General features: G+C 42.1%; 1 protein-coding gene across 2 annotated transcripts in view; it reads left to right on the plus strand.

The window, feature by feature from the left end:
- Positions 1-6,331: 6,331 nt before the first annotated feature.
- Positions 6,332-24,574, plus strand: part of igsf11 (immunoglobulin superfamily member 11) — a 106,637-nt gene continuing 88,394 nt past the window's right edge. For both annotated transcript variants that reach the window (XM_035154148.2, XM_035154149.2), the window contains exon 1: positions 6,332-6,915. In XM_035154148.2, the coding sequence (XP_035010039.1) occupies positions 6,855-6,915 (61 nt within the window). In that variant the 5' untranslated portion in view covers positions 6,332-6,854. The remainder of the gene's footprint in view (positions 6,916-24,574) is intronic.

The raw sequence follows: 24,574 nt of genomic DNA on the forward strand, positions 1-24,574 counted from the left end.
ATTGAAGAAAGTTTATTTTTAGGATTTCTTTTTTTACAATACAAAAGAAATGACAGACACTTAATAAACATGATAAAAGGGACATTTTCAAACAGGTTGTAGATGCAGACATGCATCAAGCTTGTTGAAATGATAAAAAATTTTAAAGTATGTTCTACTCTTCAACTAAAAGAATGGATAAACAAAAGGAACTTGTTTATTGTTAACCATTTGAAAAATAATTTTTCATTTTTGGCATTTTTGCTTTCTGGCATTGCTTGTTGCTTCATATCTCATATCTCTCAAATCTGTACAACTATAAGCTTTGTTATTGTAAGTCAACAAACCATAATAAACAAAAGTACAGAAATTGTGTTTATAAATAGAGAAAAAATAATCATCCCATTTTCTCCTGCCACTCTCTGTTGCCATTGTGCGTTATCAACATGTTTTCCACCGCATGTCATTAAATGGAATAATGTAACATGATGAGGTAGAAGACAGAGGCCGAGGCTTTCTGTTGCAAAAAGAACAAATGTTCTAGCTGTTGTGGTTTTTATTTTAGATCAAATTGAACAGGATCATGCAAACAACAATCTCTCACTGGAAGTCAGGGCCCCCCCCACGTCACTGTTCATAGAGGATTAAACTGGAAAACCTTGTTCCTCGGTGACAGATGACAATCGGCATCGTTCTTATTTTGACCTGAAGTGATGCTGTCAACAGGTGACAATGGACCTGAAGGAAGTATTCAGATGATTTACTTCAGTTAATACAACAATCACAGTGTAAAAATCCTCCAATGACAATCCCCTGTGGGCATCTCTTAACCGGCTGCAGGGGCTTGTTTATAATCTAAGATAAAAACCATACATTTCTGTATTTTCACGGTGGCTGAGAGAGCTCAATGCACTGCATTTGCAAGGAAGTCACAACACAAGCAAACTTCGAAAACATCTTCATCAATTTGTGAAGTTATTGAAGTCTGCTCCTCGTCAGTGGTGATGGAACTTTACAAACCTTTGAACTACAGCCAGGTTCATCACTTCTTTTGGTCCCCTGGAAACATCTCCTTTGTGGTTTTCGCAGTTTTGCAGCGCATGTGTCGTCAATTTGATAAAGTTGTTTTCTTAATTTGCAAGTGTTTATTCTATTTGCATGTGTTTTCTTAATTTGCAGTGCGTTGAGCTCTCTCAACGTAGTATTCAATCCTTTGGCAGCAGAAAGCCAAGAGCTCTGTGTTCCACCTCATTGAGTTCCACACTCATGAAGACCAGAGTCATATCTACAAAATCAAGATAGCACATGGTTCAAATAACCTGTGAAGTATTAAGACATATTATGTTTTTTATGCTAAGACATATTTTGGTGTATTTTGGCTAAATTTTGGTGAAAAAGTGTTTTGTAGTTTTTAATTTAGAACACAATTCAGTACTTTTATGATTTATACCCTGTTAGTTTATGTTGTTCAGAGTGTGGTGATATGAAGCATTTTAAGATTCTCCATGACGTCAAATGACTGCAACTTCAATGTAGTCACTGACAGACCATTTCCATTCCAGAGTGCAACGGGTTATGCATTTAAAGTGTAATATAAGTAAAGAACACTGATGTAATGTTAGTGAAATATGTATAATATAAAGAAAAGTACTCGTTATGCAGAAGGAGCCTGTTTAGGGTTATATTATAGTTTTATAGTTTTCTCATGTATAAGCAGCATCTTAATGTTGGTTTATAAAAAATATGAAATGAATGAGGTAATACATTATATATCTGTGATTTGCAGATTAACTAGTGACCATATTAGTGAGATAATGTGAAGAGTACAACATTTACCTGTGGCACAAGAGGTAGAGAGGGTCGCCCATAGATGGTCAGTGGCTCGATCCCCGGCTCCTCCAGTCTGCAAGATACTGAGGGCTGTGCTGACAGTGTAGGTGTGTGGTAGAAAAAGTAACTGAATGGTTGTGAAGCACTTTATCAATACAGTCCATTAACCATATTAAGCAGCGTCGAAATAACTCAAGCACTAATGCCTAAATATTTCACTCATGTACAATGAGAAAGTACAAAACACAGTAAAAGTACAGTAAATTAATGTTAATTAATATTCCATGTCTGACATTGACATACTCTGAGCTGAAATTATAAAAAACTGTAGCTTCTCAACACACGGTCCGACGGCTCAGACAACTTCTCCGTTTACCTGACATCAATATTCCAGTTATTGTGAACTGCAGCCGGGGCTGTCAGCAGAAGAGAATTACAACATTAAGCATCGGGGATCTCCTTCAGGTCTTTTGAATCTTTTATGGGGCGCAGAAGAAGAAAAATGAAGCAGTCTCAGAAGGGAATCAATAATAAATCAAGCATGCATCTTTCGGTGGCTGCTGGAGAAACCCAATTTAACCCATCCATCATGTTCAAAGCCTTCTGTTATTTAACCTGTGAGGGAATATTGAAGGGAGGAATCAGTGGGCGAGGTACGAGAGCGTGTTCTTGATGTATTGATGTGGTCAAATGAAACATGCACGAGGTTCCATTTGGGCCAAAAGTGTGCGTCTCTTTTCAGAGCAGCATGTGTTTCATCCATCTGACATATCCCTCATGGAGCATGTGGCTCTGTGAACTGCGTCTGTTTGATTTTGTCTTGCTTCTGCCACCTGACTGGCTGCATCACTGGTTTAGGCACAGGCAGTTGCAATCACCAGCTCTTTTAAAATTCTACTAATAAATGCAGAAATCTGTCTGTTCTATGATTTCCTCGACAACCTCTATTCCAGTCGACTTCAGACTTGGCCAGGATGTTCCTGGTGACCAGAGGAGGTGCAGTGTCCAGACTCCAACCCCCTAACGCTCCATTTACTTCAAGCTGCACTGGCTGTTTCCGTGTAAAGACGTTTGAGATCCAACACTTTTATGATGTCCCTGATGTTGTCTGTGAATTGTCAGTTTACCACAAGGTTTTGTAACATGCTTACAGGCCTACAGTCACTAGTCAAGTGCTATAAAATCCTTGGCACAAAGAAAATCTCAAAAGTCTCCCTCCGGCAGCCTAATACACCCCTCAAAATTATATATTCAAAAGTTTTGTCATGAAATAATTCCCCTCGTGGCCCCAGAGAGCAAACAGATGAGGGCCACTTCAGGCTATGAGGCAACACGTCCGTCCTTCTCGTGGTCTGAACAAAATGGATGGGAGCCTAAAGCTGTCCACTATTAAAACAAAATATTCCAAGACAAATATGCAGTGCTCTCAGCAAGGTGTAATCTGGAGGGAACCTAAAGTGCCAGATGTGGGATGTGGGCCAAATCTGGGCCCAAACTCTTTTCCTATGTGGGTTAAATTGGCTCAAATGTAATTTCCTCCACCCGCAAGATGACAGGATTGGTTCCTTAGGTACGTGACATCACAAACCCTTGCTGTCTGAATCTGTCTTTTAGTTTTTTTTATCAAACTGTTATTTGTTTACTGCAGTGTGTGGGCCCGGTTATACTGAAACGTGAATGTTTCAGTCTCTCAATCTCTGCGTGCGAGGAGGCGAACAAAAACCCTAACTCCACTTACTGTGGCAAATCACATCATGGCTTAATCTGGAGTTTAACTTTGGTGAACGTTGACCCATAATTTTCATTTTGCATGGGTGTATGTGTGCCCTTAAGGAAGAAACACTCAGCTATGGCGTTGAGCTCATTTCTTTCAAAATGCGTCTTTCATCACATAAAAGGTGCAAGGGGGACATATTTAGGGGGACAAATGCCAAAAAACGTTTTGGTGCGATATCCTCAGTTGTGAGAATTTGCAGCTTTTCTGTCTCATGTGATATTAAATAGAGTTTGAACTGTGGAGTCTCAGATTAAACATGCAATTTCAAGATATAACATTTGGCTGTGGGTTAACAAAACCTCACACATGTAAGTTTTGAAGCTGAAGTACCGGCAGCATTCTACAGCCGACAGCGGCTGAAGCTTTAAATGCATTGCACCATTAAAGCCAGTGTTCTCTTGGGTGACACCAGAGTACTTCAGGTAAAACACCAAACACCCTGCACCCGTCTCTGCACCTCTCACCTGCACCTGGTGTTGCGGTAAGAAAAAGTTGCATGACCTTTTCAGAGCGGGAGCTGAGGGGGGAAGTGATGAAAGTCGGACAGAAAGAGAGACAGTGTGAATTTAGGGCTTTTGGTAAATCCTTAAGATTCCCTAACGTCTCTGAATTCCCACCAACAGCTTTGGGACAGAGTGAAGGATGGAGCTATGGACTGATGGATAGAGGGATGTAGAGGGCACTGACACCATCGTGTCTTTCCCTTGGATTTCTTAGCTTTCTCGATGATTAATAAAACAAATTGGGGCAAGAAAAAAAGTTAGTTCATTAGTTGTGTTTTTATGAGTTTTTGAGTCACATACCTGTGTGTGGAGTCCTGAGGTGAGCGTGGTGTGATCAGAGGGATGAGAGGAGCTGGTTTTGACGCAGTCTCCACCACTGCTTCTTTTAATCAAGTGGAGCCTTCAGCCCAGAGCTGTGAGTTTTCATCCTGCTGAGCTTTACTGAAAGTGAAAACGTCTTTTAATTAGTCTTCCACAACAGAATATTTATAGATTTTTATAGGTGACACTGATGGTGACAGACTTGGAGCAAGTGAAGAACTCACCTGAATGAAAGTCTCCTCTGTGCTGCAGCAACTTGATGAGCCTCGGTTGAATATATGAGTTAAATAAAACGGAGAAGATTCTTTTTCTAATGTACAAGTGGACAGTCTAACCAAAAACGTGAGAGTACAATAGAAGCATTTCAGTGTTAAACCAAATTGGAGCCGTTTAGGTCACTATTAGTCATGTATTATTATTCTTATCAACATTAATAATAATAATAATTCCAATAATACTAGAGCGGCTCCAGAGTGCGATATTATTATTATTATTATTATATAAGTCAAACACAATATTAAAGGTATTAAAAGGTGTATTAGTCACAAATTCCCTGACACATCGAAAATATTACTTAATGTGTAGACTACTGTAAATTGTTAAGTGTCGTGAGTCTATGGGGCTTAATGGCAGCCATTCATTTTACTTATTCTATTGTAATCTATCGGTCGTTCAGTGGACGCACCGCAGGAGGGCATGCACGTCTCTCTCTCTCTCTCTCTCTCTCTCTCTCTCTCTCTCTCTCTCTCTCTCTCTCTCTCTCTCTCTCTCTCTCTCTCTCTCTCTCTCTCTCTCTGTGGCGTCAGCGGTATCCTAGCAACAGCCCGGCTCGAGCTCAGCTCTATCATCCGCCGCTGAGCGCTGTCGTCAAGCCGCGTTCACGCGCTCAGACAAAAACAGGAAGCCATCTTGATTTCTCTATCCTACAAATTAAAAGCAGATTGAATTCAGGAAAGTTCACCTGTAGCTTCATCCTGGGAGACTGTCTTGAATGAGCTGTCATCCAGCGATAAGTATGGGACCAAGCCTTTTCCATGGGAGCAGATTATACATGTAAGTAAAGTGGTATTTTGTGACATTGGAGTGGAGGAGCAACAAATATGAGCATTTGTGTGCGTTTTGCTTTTATTTATCTCACGATACCTGTAGAACACCCACAAGACATTTCTCAGAGGTTACAACAGCCCACATAAACTATTCAGTGTGAAGGTCTAGTTTCTGGTGCACGAAATGTCCAAACCATTAAATCCACGTTCTGCTGATCTGATGTTATTACATTTACAGAATACAGTATTTAAAGTATGCATCTTAAACATCAATATTAAAGGTTACAAATCTACACATTTTTTTTGCAGGGAGAATCATTTCAAGCTGATGGTTGTTCAGGGAAATTAACTTCACAAATCTTTTTTAAACAGATAAACAGTTTTATTCAGATGGAATAAAAACTAGTGACATATATGTGAAAACATGAGTTTTATCATGAGAAATATGGAATGGCTCAGATTGTGCCAAGAAGGTCAATTGGATATTATGCTTCACTTTATTGGAAAAAAAAATGTGGCATTTCACTGAAATGTATTTTTAGACGGACACAAAATATTTAATTTAGATGTTTTCCATTGTGATGATATTTCTTTCTAAAATTATTTTCTTTTTATTATGTTGTTTTTCACATTTCCTTAGTCTTTTGTGTGTTGTATTTGAATACAGGAAAGTGCGGGGGAAGTGCACATGTGTGACATATTAAAGGAAGTGCTTCACTGACCTTTCACCCTTTGCCACCTCGTGACAACGCTGTTGTCCAAACTATAATCCGCTCTGTCCCATTTACGCATCACCTCCACTTTTTTTTTTATTTTGAAAGCCTTCAGTCGGAAGTGCAGTTATTCCCTCCGCTGTGTGACTTTGCTCGCGGCTCCGCTCAGCTCCCCGCGGCAGAGCAGACAAGAAACCATGGAGCGCAACAAGACGTGTTGGAGAGTGTCGCTGAGCGCACGGGAGAAGTGCCAGCTCCTGCTCCGTGCCTAAACTCACTTTCTCGACTGTGGGAACATCTTCCTTCACCAGCGGGCGCGCACGGTGCGGTTTCTCCATCCAAGCGTGCGTAAAGTGACAGGAGAGGTGCAGAGAATTTAAAACAACAGTTTGGAGTGACCAAAGAGCGCAGGAGCGAAGGAGGAGAAGAACTAGAAGCGCCCGAAGGAGAGAGACGAGTGCCCGGCGGCGGTTTGCAATGCTCTGCGTGTTCTACTCTTTGTGCTTTTCTCGCTGTTTCTGGAAAATGTGGTGCGTAAAAACCCGCTGATTGCTTTCATGTCCGACGCCATTAGAAGGAGCGGTGACTTTTCTTGAAGTAAACTGTGAAGAGGAGCTGTGATTCGACAAGGAGAAGAAGGACCTGGGCTCCAAACCGAGAGCGAGTCCCTGAACAGTTACGAACCATGGTGAAGTTTCACAACTCGGACCTATGGATAGCCTGGCTGGTCATCTTCTGCATGGAGGGTAAGTTCATCCACCTCTGGGAACTTCAGTCTACTTCATCCAAGCTGTACGCAGCTCGCACCTTGTACACTCACCACCCCGCAATAATAATAATGATAATAATAATAATAACGATGATAATAGGTTTGAGGGAGAGGGCTTACAGTCTGAATCACGTGGACACATCATCATTACAAATCATCTGCATCAGTATTGCAAAAACAGATGTATCTGGATTTAAATTGTGCCACGGGGGCTCAACCTCTCCTCTCCAGGAGCGCGTGCCCCCCCTCCCTTCTTAATACTGTATGTTTGGATCAAGCTTATAAATCCCCGGCATTTCCATCACAAAAAACTAAAGCACAGATTTAGACTCCTTTTTTTTCTTCCTCAGTATTCCAGTCACCGTGGCATCTACTCCCCCGAAAAAGCACTTTTGGATTGTGCGCGTCTCATCCATAATGCGCTCTGCCGACTGATACTACTTTTGCTTTTGCGCGTCTTACACAACACAGATTGCTGCTTTATTTAAGAAAAAACGAGAGTGATTCACTTTAAACGTGGCACAGGAGCGGGAGAGTGTGTGTTTTGAAATAGAAACGGAGCAGACGGTGCAGGGTGGCGCTGCGTAATCCGCCCGATTAACGAAACGCACGGTGGCCAGGCGGCACAGGAGAGAGGAACACAAATCACTGTATATTCCTACAATTGTTCTATGGGGAAATTGTGCTGTGTGTGCACGTGCATGTGTGTGTTACACTAAATGGCAAAGTTCATTGTCCTTGTGTAAAGGGCTGGAGGATGGGGCATTCAAATATATCAAGATAAAAATGTTCATGTGGGACTATCGATAATTAACACGATACATTTCATATTATCATTATCTGTACAGTTTAACGACTAAAGTGAAGGTTGTGGTTTTGAACTTAAACTTGAACTAAAACTTTACAAACCTGAGGAACATCAGTTCAGCCTTATAGCTCTTCGCTGTACTTAATATATATAGATTTATATTGAACCTGTTATTTCGCTATTGATGGAAATATTGCCACAAATATTGACCATGTATTAATTTCCACTTAGTACAATGGCCTTATTGTTATTTTTATTTTAGCAATACAAAATGTTTCCATTGAGAGTGCATGTAAGTTTAGTGAGTTTTGCCATAGGTTGTATACCATAATATTGTAGTATTATATAAGTTATATATCTGTTTCCTGTATTTCAGAGAAAGAAGTTTGAGCAGAAAAGATGAATCGGTGCTAATGACTGAATGAGCATCATTAGTGAATGTATTCAAGCAAATATGATGCAGGCTAATAAATGATGATGGTTCAAATATATTATGGGATTGATAAATAGCTGTGTGTTGACAATAAATCAGCTTCTGTTTGAAATACTTCAACTCTCATAGAATATTTCATGGAAATAAAAATGCTAGAAAACACAGTCTCCCCATTGAGCCTCCTCTCCGGACAAGAAAAGCATTTCCACTGAACCATGCAGACAAACACACACACACACACACACACACACACACACCCGGGCCTGACATGTCAATTTGGACAGAACAATTGTGCGAGATTGAATTTACAGCCAGATTGCCCAGGTGTTTCACTCCGCTGCTCACTTGTTTAGCTGTGTACGTCTGCGCTGAGTGGACGGACGGTGTCTTGTCAGCTTTACTCAGGCTTACACACGTACACGTATGTGCAACAACATGATTTGATTTTCCGTCCGTCTGCCCTTTGCAAAATGGCTCGAAATGAAAGCAGTAGATGGTGGCCATCCCGTCCTTCTCCCCCCCAAAGTGATCAAATGTCTACCCAGTTTATTGCCTCGCTTATTGCAGTGAGGGAAGAAGCTTCATGACTACAAATGACTTTACTGTAGGAGAACAAACAAGCATGTGTGAGCTGAGCGGCTCCATTAACAAGAGAAGCTGCGTGCGTTCCTTCTCTGGACAGTTTCTCTTCCCTCCCCTTGCGTCTTGGTGGGGAGCTGCCAGTGTTTCTATAAATAAATTCTGATGCAGCAAACTCGGTATTGATTGTGGTTGCTTGTTTTGGCTGTGTGTACTGACCTCCACTTTTTGCATGTCAGACATTGTCACCGGATTGATCTGATCTGTTCATTATGCTCACAGTCCGGCTTGTTCCACTCAGATTTTTCCGTGTCTTTTTGGCTTGAATGGGATGTACATGCCGTCCAGTGTGTGTTTGTACCCGTGGATTGGATGTAAACGTTGGATACAAGTTTTGAAAAGCAGAAATCTGTGAGCAAATGCAAGAAGAGGAAGTGAACTTCACAGTGGGCAGGTGTCAGCCGTGGTCAAGTACTTTCAGCATTTGTCAAAGGGCGTGTCATGTTCTCCTCCACCCCTGTTACACATAGATAGTGTATGTGTTTATTTAAAAGGGACAATGCACATTAATTAAAATGCGTCCTTGTTTCCAACATGTAAATGGGCCAGATTTAGAACTCAGGCTAGTTTACATGTTGCAGTGCCTGCAGTTTGATTGGTAAAAATCATACAAATCAGAAATAGACATAAAAACACGAAAGTGCACTGACACAAACATGGAAAGAAAAACACAAATGACCAGTAAAAAAATATATATACCAGCACAGATCCGCTCTGTCCACGAAGCCCCCTATTTAACGATCCACCGCCAACAACCCTCTGGGGTGTGGTGGGGACCGATGGGGAGGTCTAATCAATTCAGTAAATTAAAGTCAAGCAGAGGAGGAGGTGGTGGTGGCTCTGAACTTTTCAACTGCACTTGTTTGTTTTGGTTGTTTGCATAATAACGTCCTATAGAACAAGTTGCCTACAGAGGAATGTTCAGATTGGCCCCGCAGGCTTCCATCCCGCTGTTTGAGATGAGGAGTCCATCGAGGGATGAGGAACGCTGGAGCATCACAAAAGAAGGACGACGTGGAGTTTTCTCCAGCTCATTGACATTCAGGGCATTCGTGTCTGCATCAAAGCTGAACTTAGACCAGTTCCCTTCTGCGCTCTCTCTGAGTCTCTGCGCAAAGTCCCCGCTATGAAATTACAGAGTGAGCCGGCTCCGTTTGTTGTTCACACCGTCTCCTCTGCTAATTTGGCTGCTTTCACTTAAATCAACGAGTATGATTCACGTCACACAGTTGGTCCACAGTATCGGAGAGGATGTTTTTGGTGATTCAAAGACCGAAAGACATCCCGCTATTACGGTAAAAACTTGAAGAAGAACTTTATTGGCATTGCCCAAGCACAACAAAATTAAGAAAAGTGTCATCCACAAATCAAATTGTTCAAATTGTTCCTGTTCCAAAGATTTACTAAGGAAAATATACAAATGTAAAAAATAAGTTGAGGAAACACAAGTCGAGGGTGCAAAGAGTATACAACAGAAGTACAGTTATTGATATGATAAATAATATGAATATTGCACATTGTATTTATGTGGTATGATAAATCTGACATAATGATCAACCCTGCACATCATATTTATGGACAAATAACATTATTTTAACATCTATATTCAATAATTAAATTCAACTTTAATTTGTATTGCACCAAATCACAACATACATTATCTGAAGGCACTTTACATATTAAGGTCCAGACCTTAAACAAAGAGAACGAGCAAACTCTTGCTGACCGTGGAGAGAACAAACTTTTTAACAGGAAGAAACGTCGAGAAGAACCGGACTCGACGTGAGCAGCCATCCGCCTCGACCGGTTGGGGTGAGCGGTAACCATCATAACCACAGTCTTTTACAAAAGACTGAGGGTCCAATGAAGAAACAAACTGCTAATCACTTTTATTAATGGCGTCAAAGCTGATGCTCAAGTACTTGGCTAGACAACAGAATATCAAGAGCCTTAAAAAGAGAAAATATGTTGAAGTGTTGAATTCAATATTTAAATATGATTCATGACACACAGTTGGTCCACAGTATCAGTGAGACCGGTACCAAGGAACAAAATGGCCCTAAATTAGGTGGAAGAATGAGCAACAGATTCGTACCACCACTATTTCAACATCTATTTTTAATTACGTAGTATTACAAAGAACAAAAGGTCTAAAAAAAGGTGATAATCACCCAAATCCTGTCAACTCAGCTAGATTTTTTTTTGCAGGTAGTTAAGAGTGAGAAGAATCACCAGAGCTTTGAATAGAGAAAAACATATTAAAGTGCCGGACAGAGCAGCGGGTCATTTAATCAGACTCTTGGTTTTTGTAACCCCAGGTGATCTTGCACATTTTTTAAATCATGTAATACACTGAGCATATAACTAGAACATGCATATGATGAAAAAAATCCTGTCTGTGTCAATTTTATCTGATAAGTAGTGTTTTTCCTCTCCTCCGCCTGCCTGCCGCTAAAAAGGAGCAGCTGGAACAAGAGTGTTGGACAGATGGAACTTTCCACCTCGATTATTTTCCCCTCTAAAAATAACCTCTCAAAAAATTAAAAGACCTCTGGGACCGCTTGCAAAGTGCATGTGCGTGTGTATGTTTGAGCGACAGAGGCGCAGAGAACTTCAGACGACAGGGTCCTCAGATGATGGCGGCGGCGGCCATTCTGGGAGTGTGAATGAATAAATGATAGGCTGATATTTAGGGGGAGAGAGCGCAGCTTCCGCCCGGTCCCACGGTCTCTTAAGCACACATTAAACTAGGTCCCAGAGAGTCCACAGGCGGCTCAGCAACGCGGCGCTCGGCCAAGCATCTGGGGCGAAACATCTGATGTGGTCAGTTCACAGAGGTTTGGGGGTTTGGGGGTTTGGAGGTTTGGCGCTTTGAGATGGTGGGGCTGGTTGTACCTTTAATCAGGGTGGCGAATGAGGAAATCGTGAGTGAATCATGAGCGTGTAGGGAGCGGGGTGAGGCGGTTGATGCAGAAATGTGATCAGTTGTGTTTTTCTAACTGCATTTGGGTTAGATGATTAAAACGCGTGCTGGGGAAGTAGGGTGGCATTTATCATGGCATCAGCTCATCGGGATTATGTACAACTATATTAAAAAGTTTTATTTTAGGCCATGTGAGAAATTTAAGACTTAATATCAGGGATCAAAATCTGTGACGCAGTTCTGTAGTATGAGCAGCAGTGGTGGAGGACACATATAATGCAAATGAATAGACAAAAATGCACTCAAGGAAAAGTACCATAATAATGTTTCTATTTGAGATGAAGTAAGTAAGGACTTGCTTTTAAATATACTTAAAGTATTAAAAGTAAAAGCACTTGCAGAGTGTAGCCTATTCTCTCATGCAACGGTCCACTCCATCATTATGGCTGACTCCATTTCAGATGTTTCTTCACCAGTGATGATGCCGCTGCAAGAGGCGGGCTCTAATGTCACCTGTCTGCTCTGATTGGATCAATGGACCAATTCCCCTCTCATTATTGATTACTTTAATAAATGTAAAAAGCAATTTGAACATGTCACACAAATCATTGTATAATATAGTGGAGGAGAAAGTATCGATATTCACTGAAGTTTAGAGTACAGGTAAAAAGTATCTGAAGATAAATCTACAGAAGTTAAGGTACATGAACAAATGTGCTTATGTACAGTAATAAACTAAATGTAATTTGTTCCACCACACCACTGAGCAGCAGCAACAGTTTGGTCTGAACATGCTCGAGCCACGAGGCCATTCGCAGGATAACCTGTCTGTGGATCTGGGAAATTGCTCTGAGATGGTAAAGCCGACCTAAGTTAGAAAGAAGGAACCTCATAAACTTGGGGCACTTGTGAACCTTATAACACAAGGATGGAAAACTAATCACCATTTAAAAATATATATAGTTTGGGGGCTATTTATTGCCTTTAATGGATAGGACAGAGAGTAAGCTGTGAAGGGGGGACAGAGAGAGAGAGAGAGTGGGGGAGGACATGCATGAATGGCCGCGGGTCAGAATCAAACCCAGGCCTCTGCTGGTTGAGGCCTTGCCAGGTGAGCTATACACCGCCCCAAAAACTAATCACCATTGACTTGTAATAGTTCTTTGTATGTTTGGTGACAGGTGCTGAGGGGAAGATGTAGTGAGTCTACACATGCGTCATATCTCGGGTCCGTAACATACACTGTGACAGGTTGTGCCATACGGATGAGACGGATGAGATCTCTTAGCTTGGCTGTCCTTTCAAGTGTGTGTGAGTGTCTGTGTGTGTGAGTGTGAAGAGCCCTGGGCTTATACATATTTAAAGCGGCTGTCTTCCTCATGTCGTGGCACCCTGAAGCTCCTCTCCTTCAAATGAGCAGTTTTGCTTTACTGGCTCCTGAGGTTTGAAGGGACCTTTGCTGACAGAACTCGCACATCACATCAGTAACTCACATTTAGCCCGGCTGATTAATAAAGATTCCGAAAAGCGTCACATGGTCACAAAAAAAGTTTTAGTTTGCGGTTTATCCACATGGCACATGCACGTAGACCTTAACTTCCCATGAGTGAATGTTCCAAAGGCCGAGCGTGAACAAAGAGGGTGGAAAAATCCTCCTCAGTCCAAAAGAGTCAGAGCAGAGTCATGAGTGTGAGTCAGCGCTCGCAACTCCTCACAAATTAGGTTTCTCCACAGACGATACTCTGACTGAATAATCCCTGTTTTGTTGCAGACTCTTGTAACATATCACATCAACAGCACAAAAATAACAAAGTTAGACCTGTGATCTCACTCTACATCTGTGTAACAGTTTTATTAACAGAAATCGTATTCAGGCAAAAAGTGGGTTACGTGCTTGGATCAATTTCCTGCACTTTGTACTTGAATGAAGGTCTTTCATCGGTTTGTATTCATCCCCCCAGTCCTGGGACAAATAGTGCCATTCTCTCCCGCTTTAAGGAACCCGCTCACACACTTTCATGCTGGAAACAATCCATGTTAATTGACTTGTATTTGACCAGACTCCTCCTACACCTTTCACTTCCCTGCCTGTGTGATATACTGTGGCTCTCAATAAGTGTCTGCCAAAGGGTCGTTAAGTTGATCTCTGGTATTACCAAGAATAGTTGCTGTGTTTATCATTGTAAGCCTTTACGAGCGCCGATCAATGACGAAGGAAATGCTCCTGTGCACACATTATTCCCACAGGTGTGTGTTAACAGGCATTCTGTGTGTGTGTGTGTGTGTGTGTGTGTGTGTGTGTGTGTGTGTGTGTGTGTGTGTGTGTGTGTGTGTGTGTGTGTGTGTGTGTGTGTGTGTGTGTGTGTGTGTGTGCGTGTGTGTGGCTTTTCCCTGGCAAATAAATTACAGTGGATCCCAGAGGATCAAGGTTTCCCCCGGACTGTAATGACCTCATCAGTTTCATCCACCAATCGCAAATCTCCAGGTTTCCAGACAGTCAGATTGTCTTTTAGGTTCATTAAGCAGATCTGAGCTCTCTCCAGTGAGCTCACTGTGGAGATGAAAGAAACCTCACTTCAGTCTGTCCAGCTGTTCTGCATAGTGGGAAATCTGTGAACAGTCTTTCAACTCCTTCAGTGGAGCCTTTAGGAGACAAATTGAAAAATTGGCACATTTCAAAAACAGGGGGATAGCAATGAATAAAACCTCTTTTACACTGAAATGAGCGGGTATAAGCAGGTTTTTTAAAAAATGTGGGTTCACCCACTAAAAAGGCAGATTGATTCCTTTGCTTTTGCCAGAACATAGTTTTCCTTTCTGCCATGTTAGACGTCACAAATGCACCAGAGTTCAATGAATGTCATAACGTCACGCAATAGGTGCAGCGTCAGCTCCTAAGTGTTTAGCTGGATGTCATGTTTCCATCACTGCCGAGTTGGGAGTAGATCCGGAAGTGAATGCTGATTGTATTCATTCCTACTGCAGATAAAAGATGTTTGTAGGTGTTAGTGGTTTTTTTGACCAGTGGAAAAGAACAGAAAAACTACTTATAGCTATTTGACCAAGCAGACCTTAAGGTTTAGAGGTGATAACATCTGTTGGAAAGACAGAGACCCGACCAGGAGGAGAGAGACAGACAGACCTTATGAGGCTGTTGTAGCTTACCAAAAAAAAAAAGAAAAGTGAATTAGATTAGCCCTGTCTCTAGTTACATTATTAATTTGTTTCATAATTCATTTGTCATTGTGTGGAAAAATCACTATGGGAGGGTGCTGATGAGATGAGCTGCCTGAGGTGTTCCTCCAGTAGCCGGTCGTTTGAGAGTTGCTGATCTGACATAATATAAATTATATAATGAATTCAAACACCCTGAAAATGTCCTGGTCGGTCATGGTACAGGAAACACTGACAGCAAATAAAGTCCGCCGCTGTGACTGGCGCACATGACAAGACTCATATGAATTTTACTTCATGAATTCATTTTACTGCAACTGCAGCATGAGGAATGTAAACAGTTATTTACCACCCCATAAACTCTGCTCTGGGGAAGCTCAGGTCACCTTTCTGGGAATTAACCCTCACCCCGCTCCTCTGTAGACCACACACTGGTTTCACAGTCAAATAAATCTGCGTTTCAAAAGGGACTGCAGTAAATTTGATTCAACAGAAATGGGTAAAGTGACACGAGGTCTCACAAAAGGCCACAAATTAGGAAATTAGACGGACTAAATAATTCCAATTTCACATATACAATTGCTAAATTAAAGGAATGGAACATAGCATTTGTTCAAGTAGCAGCTGACTATAGTAACATCCAGTCACAGGGATTTTGAGACGCCTTTGTAAACGGTCAACTCTCACTATTACTTTGATGATTCTCTGATAATAATCTTGCTAAGCCCTAATCTTACCTCTATCGGATGCTAATAGCGGGTGTTTCGGGTCTTGATGGATCTCCGTAATGGCCCGTTCCTTTCAGAGAATGACTCATCATTCCTTTTTTTTAGCGGTGGGGGTTACACGGTTAAAATGTGAAAATAGCCAATACGTTCATGATGTGATAGAAGCTACTTTCAGATATGCATTGAACTCCGGACATTTTCTGAACGGGGCTGAATGTGAGAACGCAAATGTCAGTTGCCCCTGACATTGTCCGAGTGAGCCCATGTGAGAATACTGCAGGAAAATCCACGGCAAGCGAGTGGGCATGTTGATGAGGCTTCTAACATGTGAGGAATGCAAAACTGAAAAAGAGGTGTCATACATGTAGAAGACGAAGACAAATATGTCAATTTAGAAAGAACAAGATTTGAGGGAATGTTGGTGATAAGGGCTGACACAGGATTTCTGCAGCGGAATTTATACGTTCTGTCCTTCCTCCTTCATGTTGTACCAAGATGCCACCCCTCACCTGAAGGTTCTGGACATTGTCCTGTTGTCATGAACTTGTCTCACCCACACAATCTCCTGATGCATTGCTAATATGTGAAAGGTAAACTGTGGACATTTTGTAAGATTTGGATCAGAATCAAACAGCCAAACAATATCCTTTTTGCATGTGTGGACTATGTTTAACAGCAGTAAATGACTTGTGTTGCCAGTCCAAATGTCCATTTTCGTTACATGTAGCGATTCCATATTAATGTGAAGTCCCCTCTCCCCTTGCCCTTCTTTGCGACAGAAATCCTGTGTTCTCAGTGTTCATGTGAAAGGGAGAGGCGTGGCCTTAGGGGCTCACTCCAACGTTTTCTGGATATTTTGCTCGGGGGGGCTGGCAAGAAAAGTCCCTGAAAATGTCAGGAGCCACTGCAAATATCGGAACTTCTTTGCATGTCGAAAGCAGCTTTTGATGGACATTTTGAAATACAGTGTTGGGAGCTGCAGGGATGCAGATTCCGCTGTGGGTGGTTTTAGGTCAGAGCTCCCTGACACGAGCGAGTCCTGAAGCAAGGACTATATATATCGGTAATTTCAACTGTACTCTCCGGAGTCCTGTGGGCTTGCATCACTAATTTGAAATTGATTAGCAATTGATCTGCACGACGACTAAATGACCTTACAACACTTGATGAACCCAGGGGCTGAGCTCGCTGGTGTCACACTGAGCGATAATGCAGATCCTGTGACCTGCTTTGAGTACATGGTGGTCTATTGAGTTGTCTTGACCAGATAATTGCGCAGCCTCTAAAAATACACTGTGGATAATTTCATATTCTAGAGGAACGTCATTTTGTAAATTGCTCGCTGTTGCACACAATAGGCTGTCTGTGCGCTTCCTTAATGGCTACCTCGACTGTTAAGTGCTTGCCTGAGAGCATTGACAGAAATTACGTCTCAGCTTTTGAGCTTTTTAAAACAGTTTTTCCTTCATGAATGCGGAAATGTCCTCAATCAGGCAGCATGGTGGAGTGGAGTCCTTTCTCTTTCAAGATCAATTAATTCTGCTCGTTCCAAAAACAATGTGGTCGGGGTGAAGGGATGAACTGAACTTGAATTCCTTCAGCCTGTTGTCCTCACACTCACATGTTGTGCTGAGTGACAATGCAGAACACGACAAAAAGAGAGACAGCAGAGGAGAACAGGGTGAAAAAAGGGGGCTGGATTAAATAGGTTTTCTCTGACGTAGGTAATTCATAAACTGTCTGTTTGGGTAAAGCACTGCTATAGTAATTGTGCTTTTGCTGCTTTTCTCTAGTTAAATGACTCTTCTCGTAAAAGCTAATTACCTTTGTAATCAGTGGCATAGAAACAAGGGAGATTTTGGTTTATTTTGATTTAGTTTCAGTATCAAACCGGTTAAAATAACAACGTGTCACCAAGCTAGTTGCTGAGATATGGGAATGCAGTAACAGGAACCAAAAGAAGTGTGATCGAAAAAAGAATGGGAGCATTCAGATGATCTAAGAGGCTTTATATAAGCTCACATATAAAGGAAGAAGCAATAAAGTTGAACAATGACATCACCAATGCCCTTTTAGACAAAGTGGTTTGCCACACAACATTGTGCCACTCAGGGAGAAGAGCGAATAACCTCCCCTGCGAGGCGCACGCCATAGAAAAGAATAGGGTTCATAGTGGAGTGTTCTATCTGAAACGGCCTTTACACAAACTGTCAATTGCATTCAGTTTATAGAATAATCTGCTTGGAAAGTGCAGTTGCATTTGTTTAATTGTATGCGTTGCTTTTTCCCGACGTCTTTGTGAACACGCCTCTGAAATTGTACAATCAAAACCGATAGGAAGGACGGTCCAAACTATGAAAAGTTGAGCCATGAACAATGACACTTTTCTTTGAAAGTCCAATTGCAGGACAATAAGGACACTAACTGTCGCTGGTGACGTATGTGTCCTGCTAACCCCACAAAGCCTCTGCTACTACAGTGTTATTGTCTGCTTAGTAAGGACACCAGCGTGAGACATCCCTGCAGGAGTGGACGGGCAGCTCTGGGTGTGACACACTTTGACTCTCAGTAAATGTGTGTTAAGTGCCTGAATCGCTCCCTGTAGGAGAGGTCTTTCAGCAGCTCTCTGTAGTTTCATTATTAGTCCCTCTTTTGTACGGCGCCCCAGAGCCCCCACTCTCTCTCTCGAGTGTTATTCTCCTCACTCAGGAGTCTTACTTTCAAAACACAGGTCCAACTTCACTTTCTGTCTTCATCATGACCTACATCCCTCTACGTTCCACCTCAGCCTCCTTGTACGCCTGCGTTTCTCCCTGCGATGTGATTTCCCTAGACACCAATTGTTTGTCCAGTTCCAGTCTTGTCCAGCGTCTTTCTTTCCCACTCTCTATACTTCTCTTTCAAATACTCAACGTTTCTCGCTCTCTTCTATTTCTCCATCCTCCCACACACTCCGTCCACACACAAACGACTTTCCAGGGACGAGGATGAGACTGAGAAGTGGTCCCCGGTTGTTCTGTCCTCGCAGACGACGAATGAACATGTCAGATCTGATGCATGTGAACAGGCAGGAAGAATGGCGTGTTAAGGCACAGTGAAAGAGAGAGAGAGAGAGAGAGAGAAAAGGGAGAGAAAAAGAGAGCGAGGCAAGCAAGAGAGATCCCATCTGTGAATTGTTACAGCAGACATCACCTTAACGTTGTCACTGTTGTTTCCAATAGAACGGGAGGGGGCACAGGTGGGACTTAGACAAACTGGGGAATGCACAGTTCATGTGTGGACATACAGTATGCACACATTCAGATGCACTTGCAGATGAATATCACAGACATAATTCGACAAAACATACACATGCCTTTACACAAACACGTGCGAAAAATGCTACGGGGTGATTAAAAGTGTGGACATGTTGATGCGTTCACACAAACAGCTGATGCCTGAAATAGCCTTATACAGAATTTCTCATAGTTCCCATTTTTCAAAGTGTAAATTTTTGCTCTAATAGAAATTAGGGTGACTAGCTTTTGACACCTGAACTCTTTATCACAGCCTCTCTGGGAGAATTCAGTGGTTGGTGGGAAAGGACAGTGTGGTATCAAGGAGCTACAGGCAGATTGAACCTGTGATCTTTTGGTTGTGAGATTTTTATCTGTGATTTCTGAATTTTTTTCCAGTGCAGTATACATATCCACAAATAACTTATCATGTGTTGTTCCCCAAAAACTTAAATGGAGAAAATTATATTTGAGATCTTTTGGTTTCTTTATAGCAAAGATCCACTTTTTTAGTTAGAATCCAATTCTGATATGTGCTAAAAGCTTTAATACTAAAACTCTGTAAGAATTTAATATTATTGTTGCTATGATAGTATCATTACTATAGTTGTTGGGATTATGTGCAAGGTTACATGAGGCTGTAGTAAACCACACAACATGGTAGAGCAAAAAATATACAAAATGCATGACATTTAAATGTATTCCAAAGCAATTAATTGGAACTGTTTGTGCAGTAGGCTTCACATTCACACAGGTGTAGCAGTGCAAATTGTATTTTGGACTGCTTTAATAATTTAAATTTTAATGTTTTGAAAAACTTGATCAAATCAAGCGCACAGTTATGTATTATCACCTACTAGTAAGTAGATTTCTATAAATGAGTTGAAAAGTCATATAAACTACAGGATATATTCACAGAACAGTTACATGACTAATTAATATATTATTTACTTATTTATTTTTAATAGAGACTTCACACTGAGGAATCTGGATTGGGATGTGGATCATTGAAATCAGTCCGGTATATGCTGAGTGGATTATGTCAGCAACACCCAATGCAGCAGTGGATCTAATAGCATTCAGATGTGGGCCACTTCTCTCAGTAATGTGGCACCTCTGGCCTTCTTATGGTTCCAACCAAAATGGATGTGAGCCTAAAGTTGCCCACTTGTAAAATAGCAAATGTGGCCAAAATATCCCAAAACAAATGTTGGCCCTTTTTTTGTGTAATCTGGATGTGTACCTAAAGTAGCCCATATGGTAAACGATGAATGCTAGTATGTGGGCCGGATGTGGGCCAAAACCATAAAGCTATAACTCGATCAGTTTTCAGGCTAAATGGTTTATTAGCTGCTCTTGCAATTTGATGTGTTTATATGCTGGCGTGATCCCCACTCTTCAATATGCTAACAAAAGGCAGCCTGCCCATAGCTTGTACTCTACAGTGCAAATGTGTTCACTTTGTTCTGCTGCTCTTGGTATGGTGCGTTGAGGTCTGTTCCCCCTTCTGGTTAGGGCAAAGTTGGAAGTCAGGTTAATCATCATAAAAACGAGGGTTAGGTATAATATTTGGTCCAGACTTAGACCAGCTGCTGTCCACCAATCACAGACCCAATCCAGCTGCTGAGAGGTAAAGGATAATTTTAAAAGTTTCTGTATCAACTTTTCACTCCTTCCCTTAAAAAGTAAATTAATTAAATAATTAATAACAAATATTCTTACTGTGGAAAGGAATGACTCTTTCTTATCACAAGAGGAACAAATTTTCAACAATCAACAACCGTTAGATGTGTAGGGATGTGAAAACTGGCTCAAGCTGATCTCCTGTGTTTATCTCCTTTTCTGGGGAATTTTTTCCCCATTGAAACTTAATGACAGTTCACATGGTTTAGCTTGATGACCCTTAGGGCACTAAAGCTTGTTGAGCGCCTCTAAACTGTAACGGCTGAATAAAACAGCGAGGATGAGCGCCGCTTCCTGTGTTGACTACGTAGGCGGTGTTAGTCTTGCAACAATGTAAGGGGCATGGATATCTGGGGGCACCATATGCTGCTGTGCCCCTTCAACCCTTAATCCATGCCTCTACTGTCTTATCTGGTTGCCCTCCCGGACAGCCTGGAGACTGGTGGTGGGGGCGGGGAAATACTGTCCAGTGCGCCACGCGCTGCTTTGTGTCGTAATGTGCTCAATATGCAAATCCACTCAGTCCCAGATAGTTTGCCAGAGTGTGAGAGGCCAAATTCACCACTACACACAGCACAAACACACATCCTTACATGTGTACCTACCCACCCACACAAACTGACGTGCACACACAAAGATCACCCCATCATCCCACACGCATTAATATCACAAGGATATTGCACAGACTTAACTGGTAATGCCAGATACTATTGTCACCGACCCCACTGACACACTGTGTGTGTATAAGTGTGTTGGCGTCCTATTTGTCCACTATCCTACAAAAAGCCTTTTAAGTAGATCCCAGCTATTGGAGGAGCTTTAAATAAGCATAACACAATAATGGAGTGTTTGTCCATGAACATTTGCCCCACATGACACCGGCCGGAGGGAGGGTTGAGGGTAGAAACACTCTATTCAGGAAACATGGCTGCTTCAGAGAAACATACTAACTCTAACTTTGTTTTTTATTAGAAGTAAATAGTTCTGTATGAAAAGTCCCCACTTCAAGCGAAACCCAGCACATCTAGAACGCTCAAATTTCCTTTACACCACAATTAGTGGGTATACGCAGATTTGTTTTTAAACACGGGTTAACCGGACAAGTAAGTCGATTGACTTCCCCATTGCCGGAGGAGTTTGCCTTTCAGTTTTTTCCCCCCATTTGACGTCACGTCGGAAGTGGGAACAAACACACAACAGAAGAAATAACCACGGAGGCCAGTGACAATGTTAAGGTGGTTACACTTTTATATTCTTTACTTCAGTCCCTCTTTCAAACTCAGTGGTGACGGATGTATTGCCAGTGCTGCACCTTGCCCGATATGAAGAAAGAAATCGCTGTTGCATGTTGTTCCCAAGATGTAGAAAACCATAACTACACAAAGATTCATGCTAGTTTCGTACAAACACCTGGAAGTTCAGTGCCCGTCATAACGTGTAAGTGTCTAGACTGTCAAAATATAGAAGATGAAAATAGTGTATTCACCTTGGTGTCATGTTTCCATCACCGCTGCTCGGTGCCAGAGCCGATAAAAACCTGTGTCTAAATGCTGATTGTATCCATTCCCATTGCAGACAAAAGACAGACGTCAGTGGGTGTTACTGGGTGTTTTGACCAGTGGGCTTTACGGAGTGTTAATGATCACACATACCAAATGACAATGACTGGCCAGACTGGTGGGTGTATAATATAACGGATACAGCTGTTGTGAGCACTGATCACTTGTCACCAATCTGCAACACTTAGTTATCACCTCTTTTTCACAAGGTTTTTTACACATCATGGCTAACGCTCATTAAATGTGGTGTGGCCACCGGCAAAATCGGCCCTGACAGGTGCATATGCATCCATTTTCACATTCAAGAAATTACTGCACTTGGTATAGCAGGCTACTTTGCAATTATCTTAAGCTGCTGTCAGACATGCATTAAAGTCTGGACATTTTCCTGAACATTTTCGGAGGGGCTGTATGTGAGAATGCAAATGTCCAAGTCAGATACCTCAATGTAAAGATGAGCAGTGGGGAGCTTTAACAGCTTTAAATTTGTTCTTACCTGAAAACCGGTCATCACTTTACTCTGGTATTGTTAATGGCAACATTGCTTGTCTATTTCAAGGAAAGATTTTCTCTAATACATAATTACATTGCGGTTTGTTTGCCTTCTCAGCAGAAATAAAACATAATGTGTATTTACCATCAAACAAATATTTGAATGACTGTGTGTGGCATAAGCATAATTTAATGTCTCTCAGATGGTGACTTTAATAATGCCATATTTTTTGTTCATGATCTCTTTTTGCTTGTGGAGACTAACTTCAACTACATACATTTGTACATTTTTGCAACTGATTGTTCTGACCTGCTCACTCGCCTCCTCTAATGAGCAGCTGCTGCTGATCTGCACCCAGCCTGCTTGCTAAGAGGTGATTTGTGAATATGGAACAATGTGTCAACTATTGAGCCAAGGTCCAAATCATCTGCTAAGATGGGTTTTACTACAGATTATGTCTGTCATTTGGTCTGTGACCCCTGGCTTATAGATTATAGATAGCTTTGGCTTTATTTGATCAGTTTAGTGACACACGAGCAGGTCCTTGCGTGAAAACACGCATGTATACCCACACAGAGGTCGGACATAGACATTGGCAAGCGATGGTTGCTCAGGCGGAGGTGATTGAAACCAACAGGTTTGTTGCAGATCAGAGAATGGTCCACGTCTGTTCGGTGACCGTTGAGTTAAGGTCAAGTTATTGTACCTAACATGTTTGAAAGGACTTTACATTCACTACTAGGTAAAACCACACATCTGTACAAGCATGGAGACAATCACACTTGAAGCAGAGATGTTCAACTCACACAGATAGCAGAAAAGAAATGGGCATAATGCAAAAAGAAATAGACAGCTTTGGAAACCCGGTTTCTACAGTTTAAATTAAAGTAAAATAAGATAGTGTGTCTTCCTCAAGATAATGGATTGGACTTGAAGATATCAACAGGTTTATCTCCCAGAAGGAATGGCAGCTCCAAAGATACACTGCCTGGTGGAAAATGCTCTGCTGCCTTCTAATTTCGTCTTGATTGTTGTTGACAATCTGATAGCACCCTGTGATTGAAAGATGTGACAGGGTACATACTGTAAGGGATGGTGAGACCTGATAAACATGGTTTGAACTTGCTTACTATTTATATGCTAGCAGTAGCTATCAGAGTATTTTCAGTGTGATCAAATCTTCTGATTTAATTAAATATTCCTTAACCCTTGTGTTGTCCCTGCTTCCCCCGGCTGTTGGCCTCCTCACATAGCCCACCACATATTAGCACGCACACGTAAGGCAATAGACAAGTGAGCTGCCCTTGCAGATGTATTTGTTACACCCGCGGAACACGGTGTGAGTTTTACAGTCCTTTTTCCTGGGGCATATCTGACACCTCTTCCTCTTACTCTCCCCGAGCGGGGCTGCTGCTAGGGCTATGGAGGAGGCCGGACGCTCGGGTCGAGCGTTGTCGTCGTCGTCGTGGTCAAGAGCTCTCTGTGCGGCGGCGGCTTTTACAGCCTTCACAACCGCGGCGGACGCGTCCGTGCGGGGATGCGCTCCCTTCGTGCGATGAACGGAGTCATGATAGCCTTTCCCAGCTGCTCTAGGAACACCCTCCGCTTGTTCCGCTTGCCCGGCATCCAGTCGGGGTTGATCTCTCTCCATATCACGAAGGCGTTGTAGGAAAAGACGTCGATTATGTTGTGGAAGATGACCAGGGGCCAGCAGCGACATCCTCCTGCAGCTGTGCGTTCCGATCACCTTTGTCTAGGTTGTCACGCCTCCTTTGTTGCGGTTGTAGTCCAGGACAATGACCGGTTTCCCGTCCTCGCAGTCGCTGACGTCGGCCTCTGCGTGCCGTGTGCTCAAGGCACCACGTTCCTGTTTTCTTTGGGATACTTAGGACACCAGAGTGACGGTGGCGTGAATGCGAGC

The sequence above is a fragment of the Hippoglossus stenolepis genome, chromosome 4 (genome assembly GCF_022539355.2).
Source record: "Hippoglossus stenolepis isolate QCI-W04-F060 chromosome 4, HSTE1.2, whole genome shotgun sequence".
NCBI lineage: Eukaryota > Metazoa > Chordata > Actinopteri > Pleuronectiformes > Pleuronectidae > Hippoglossus > Hippoglossus stenolepis.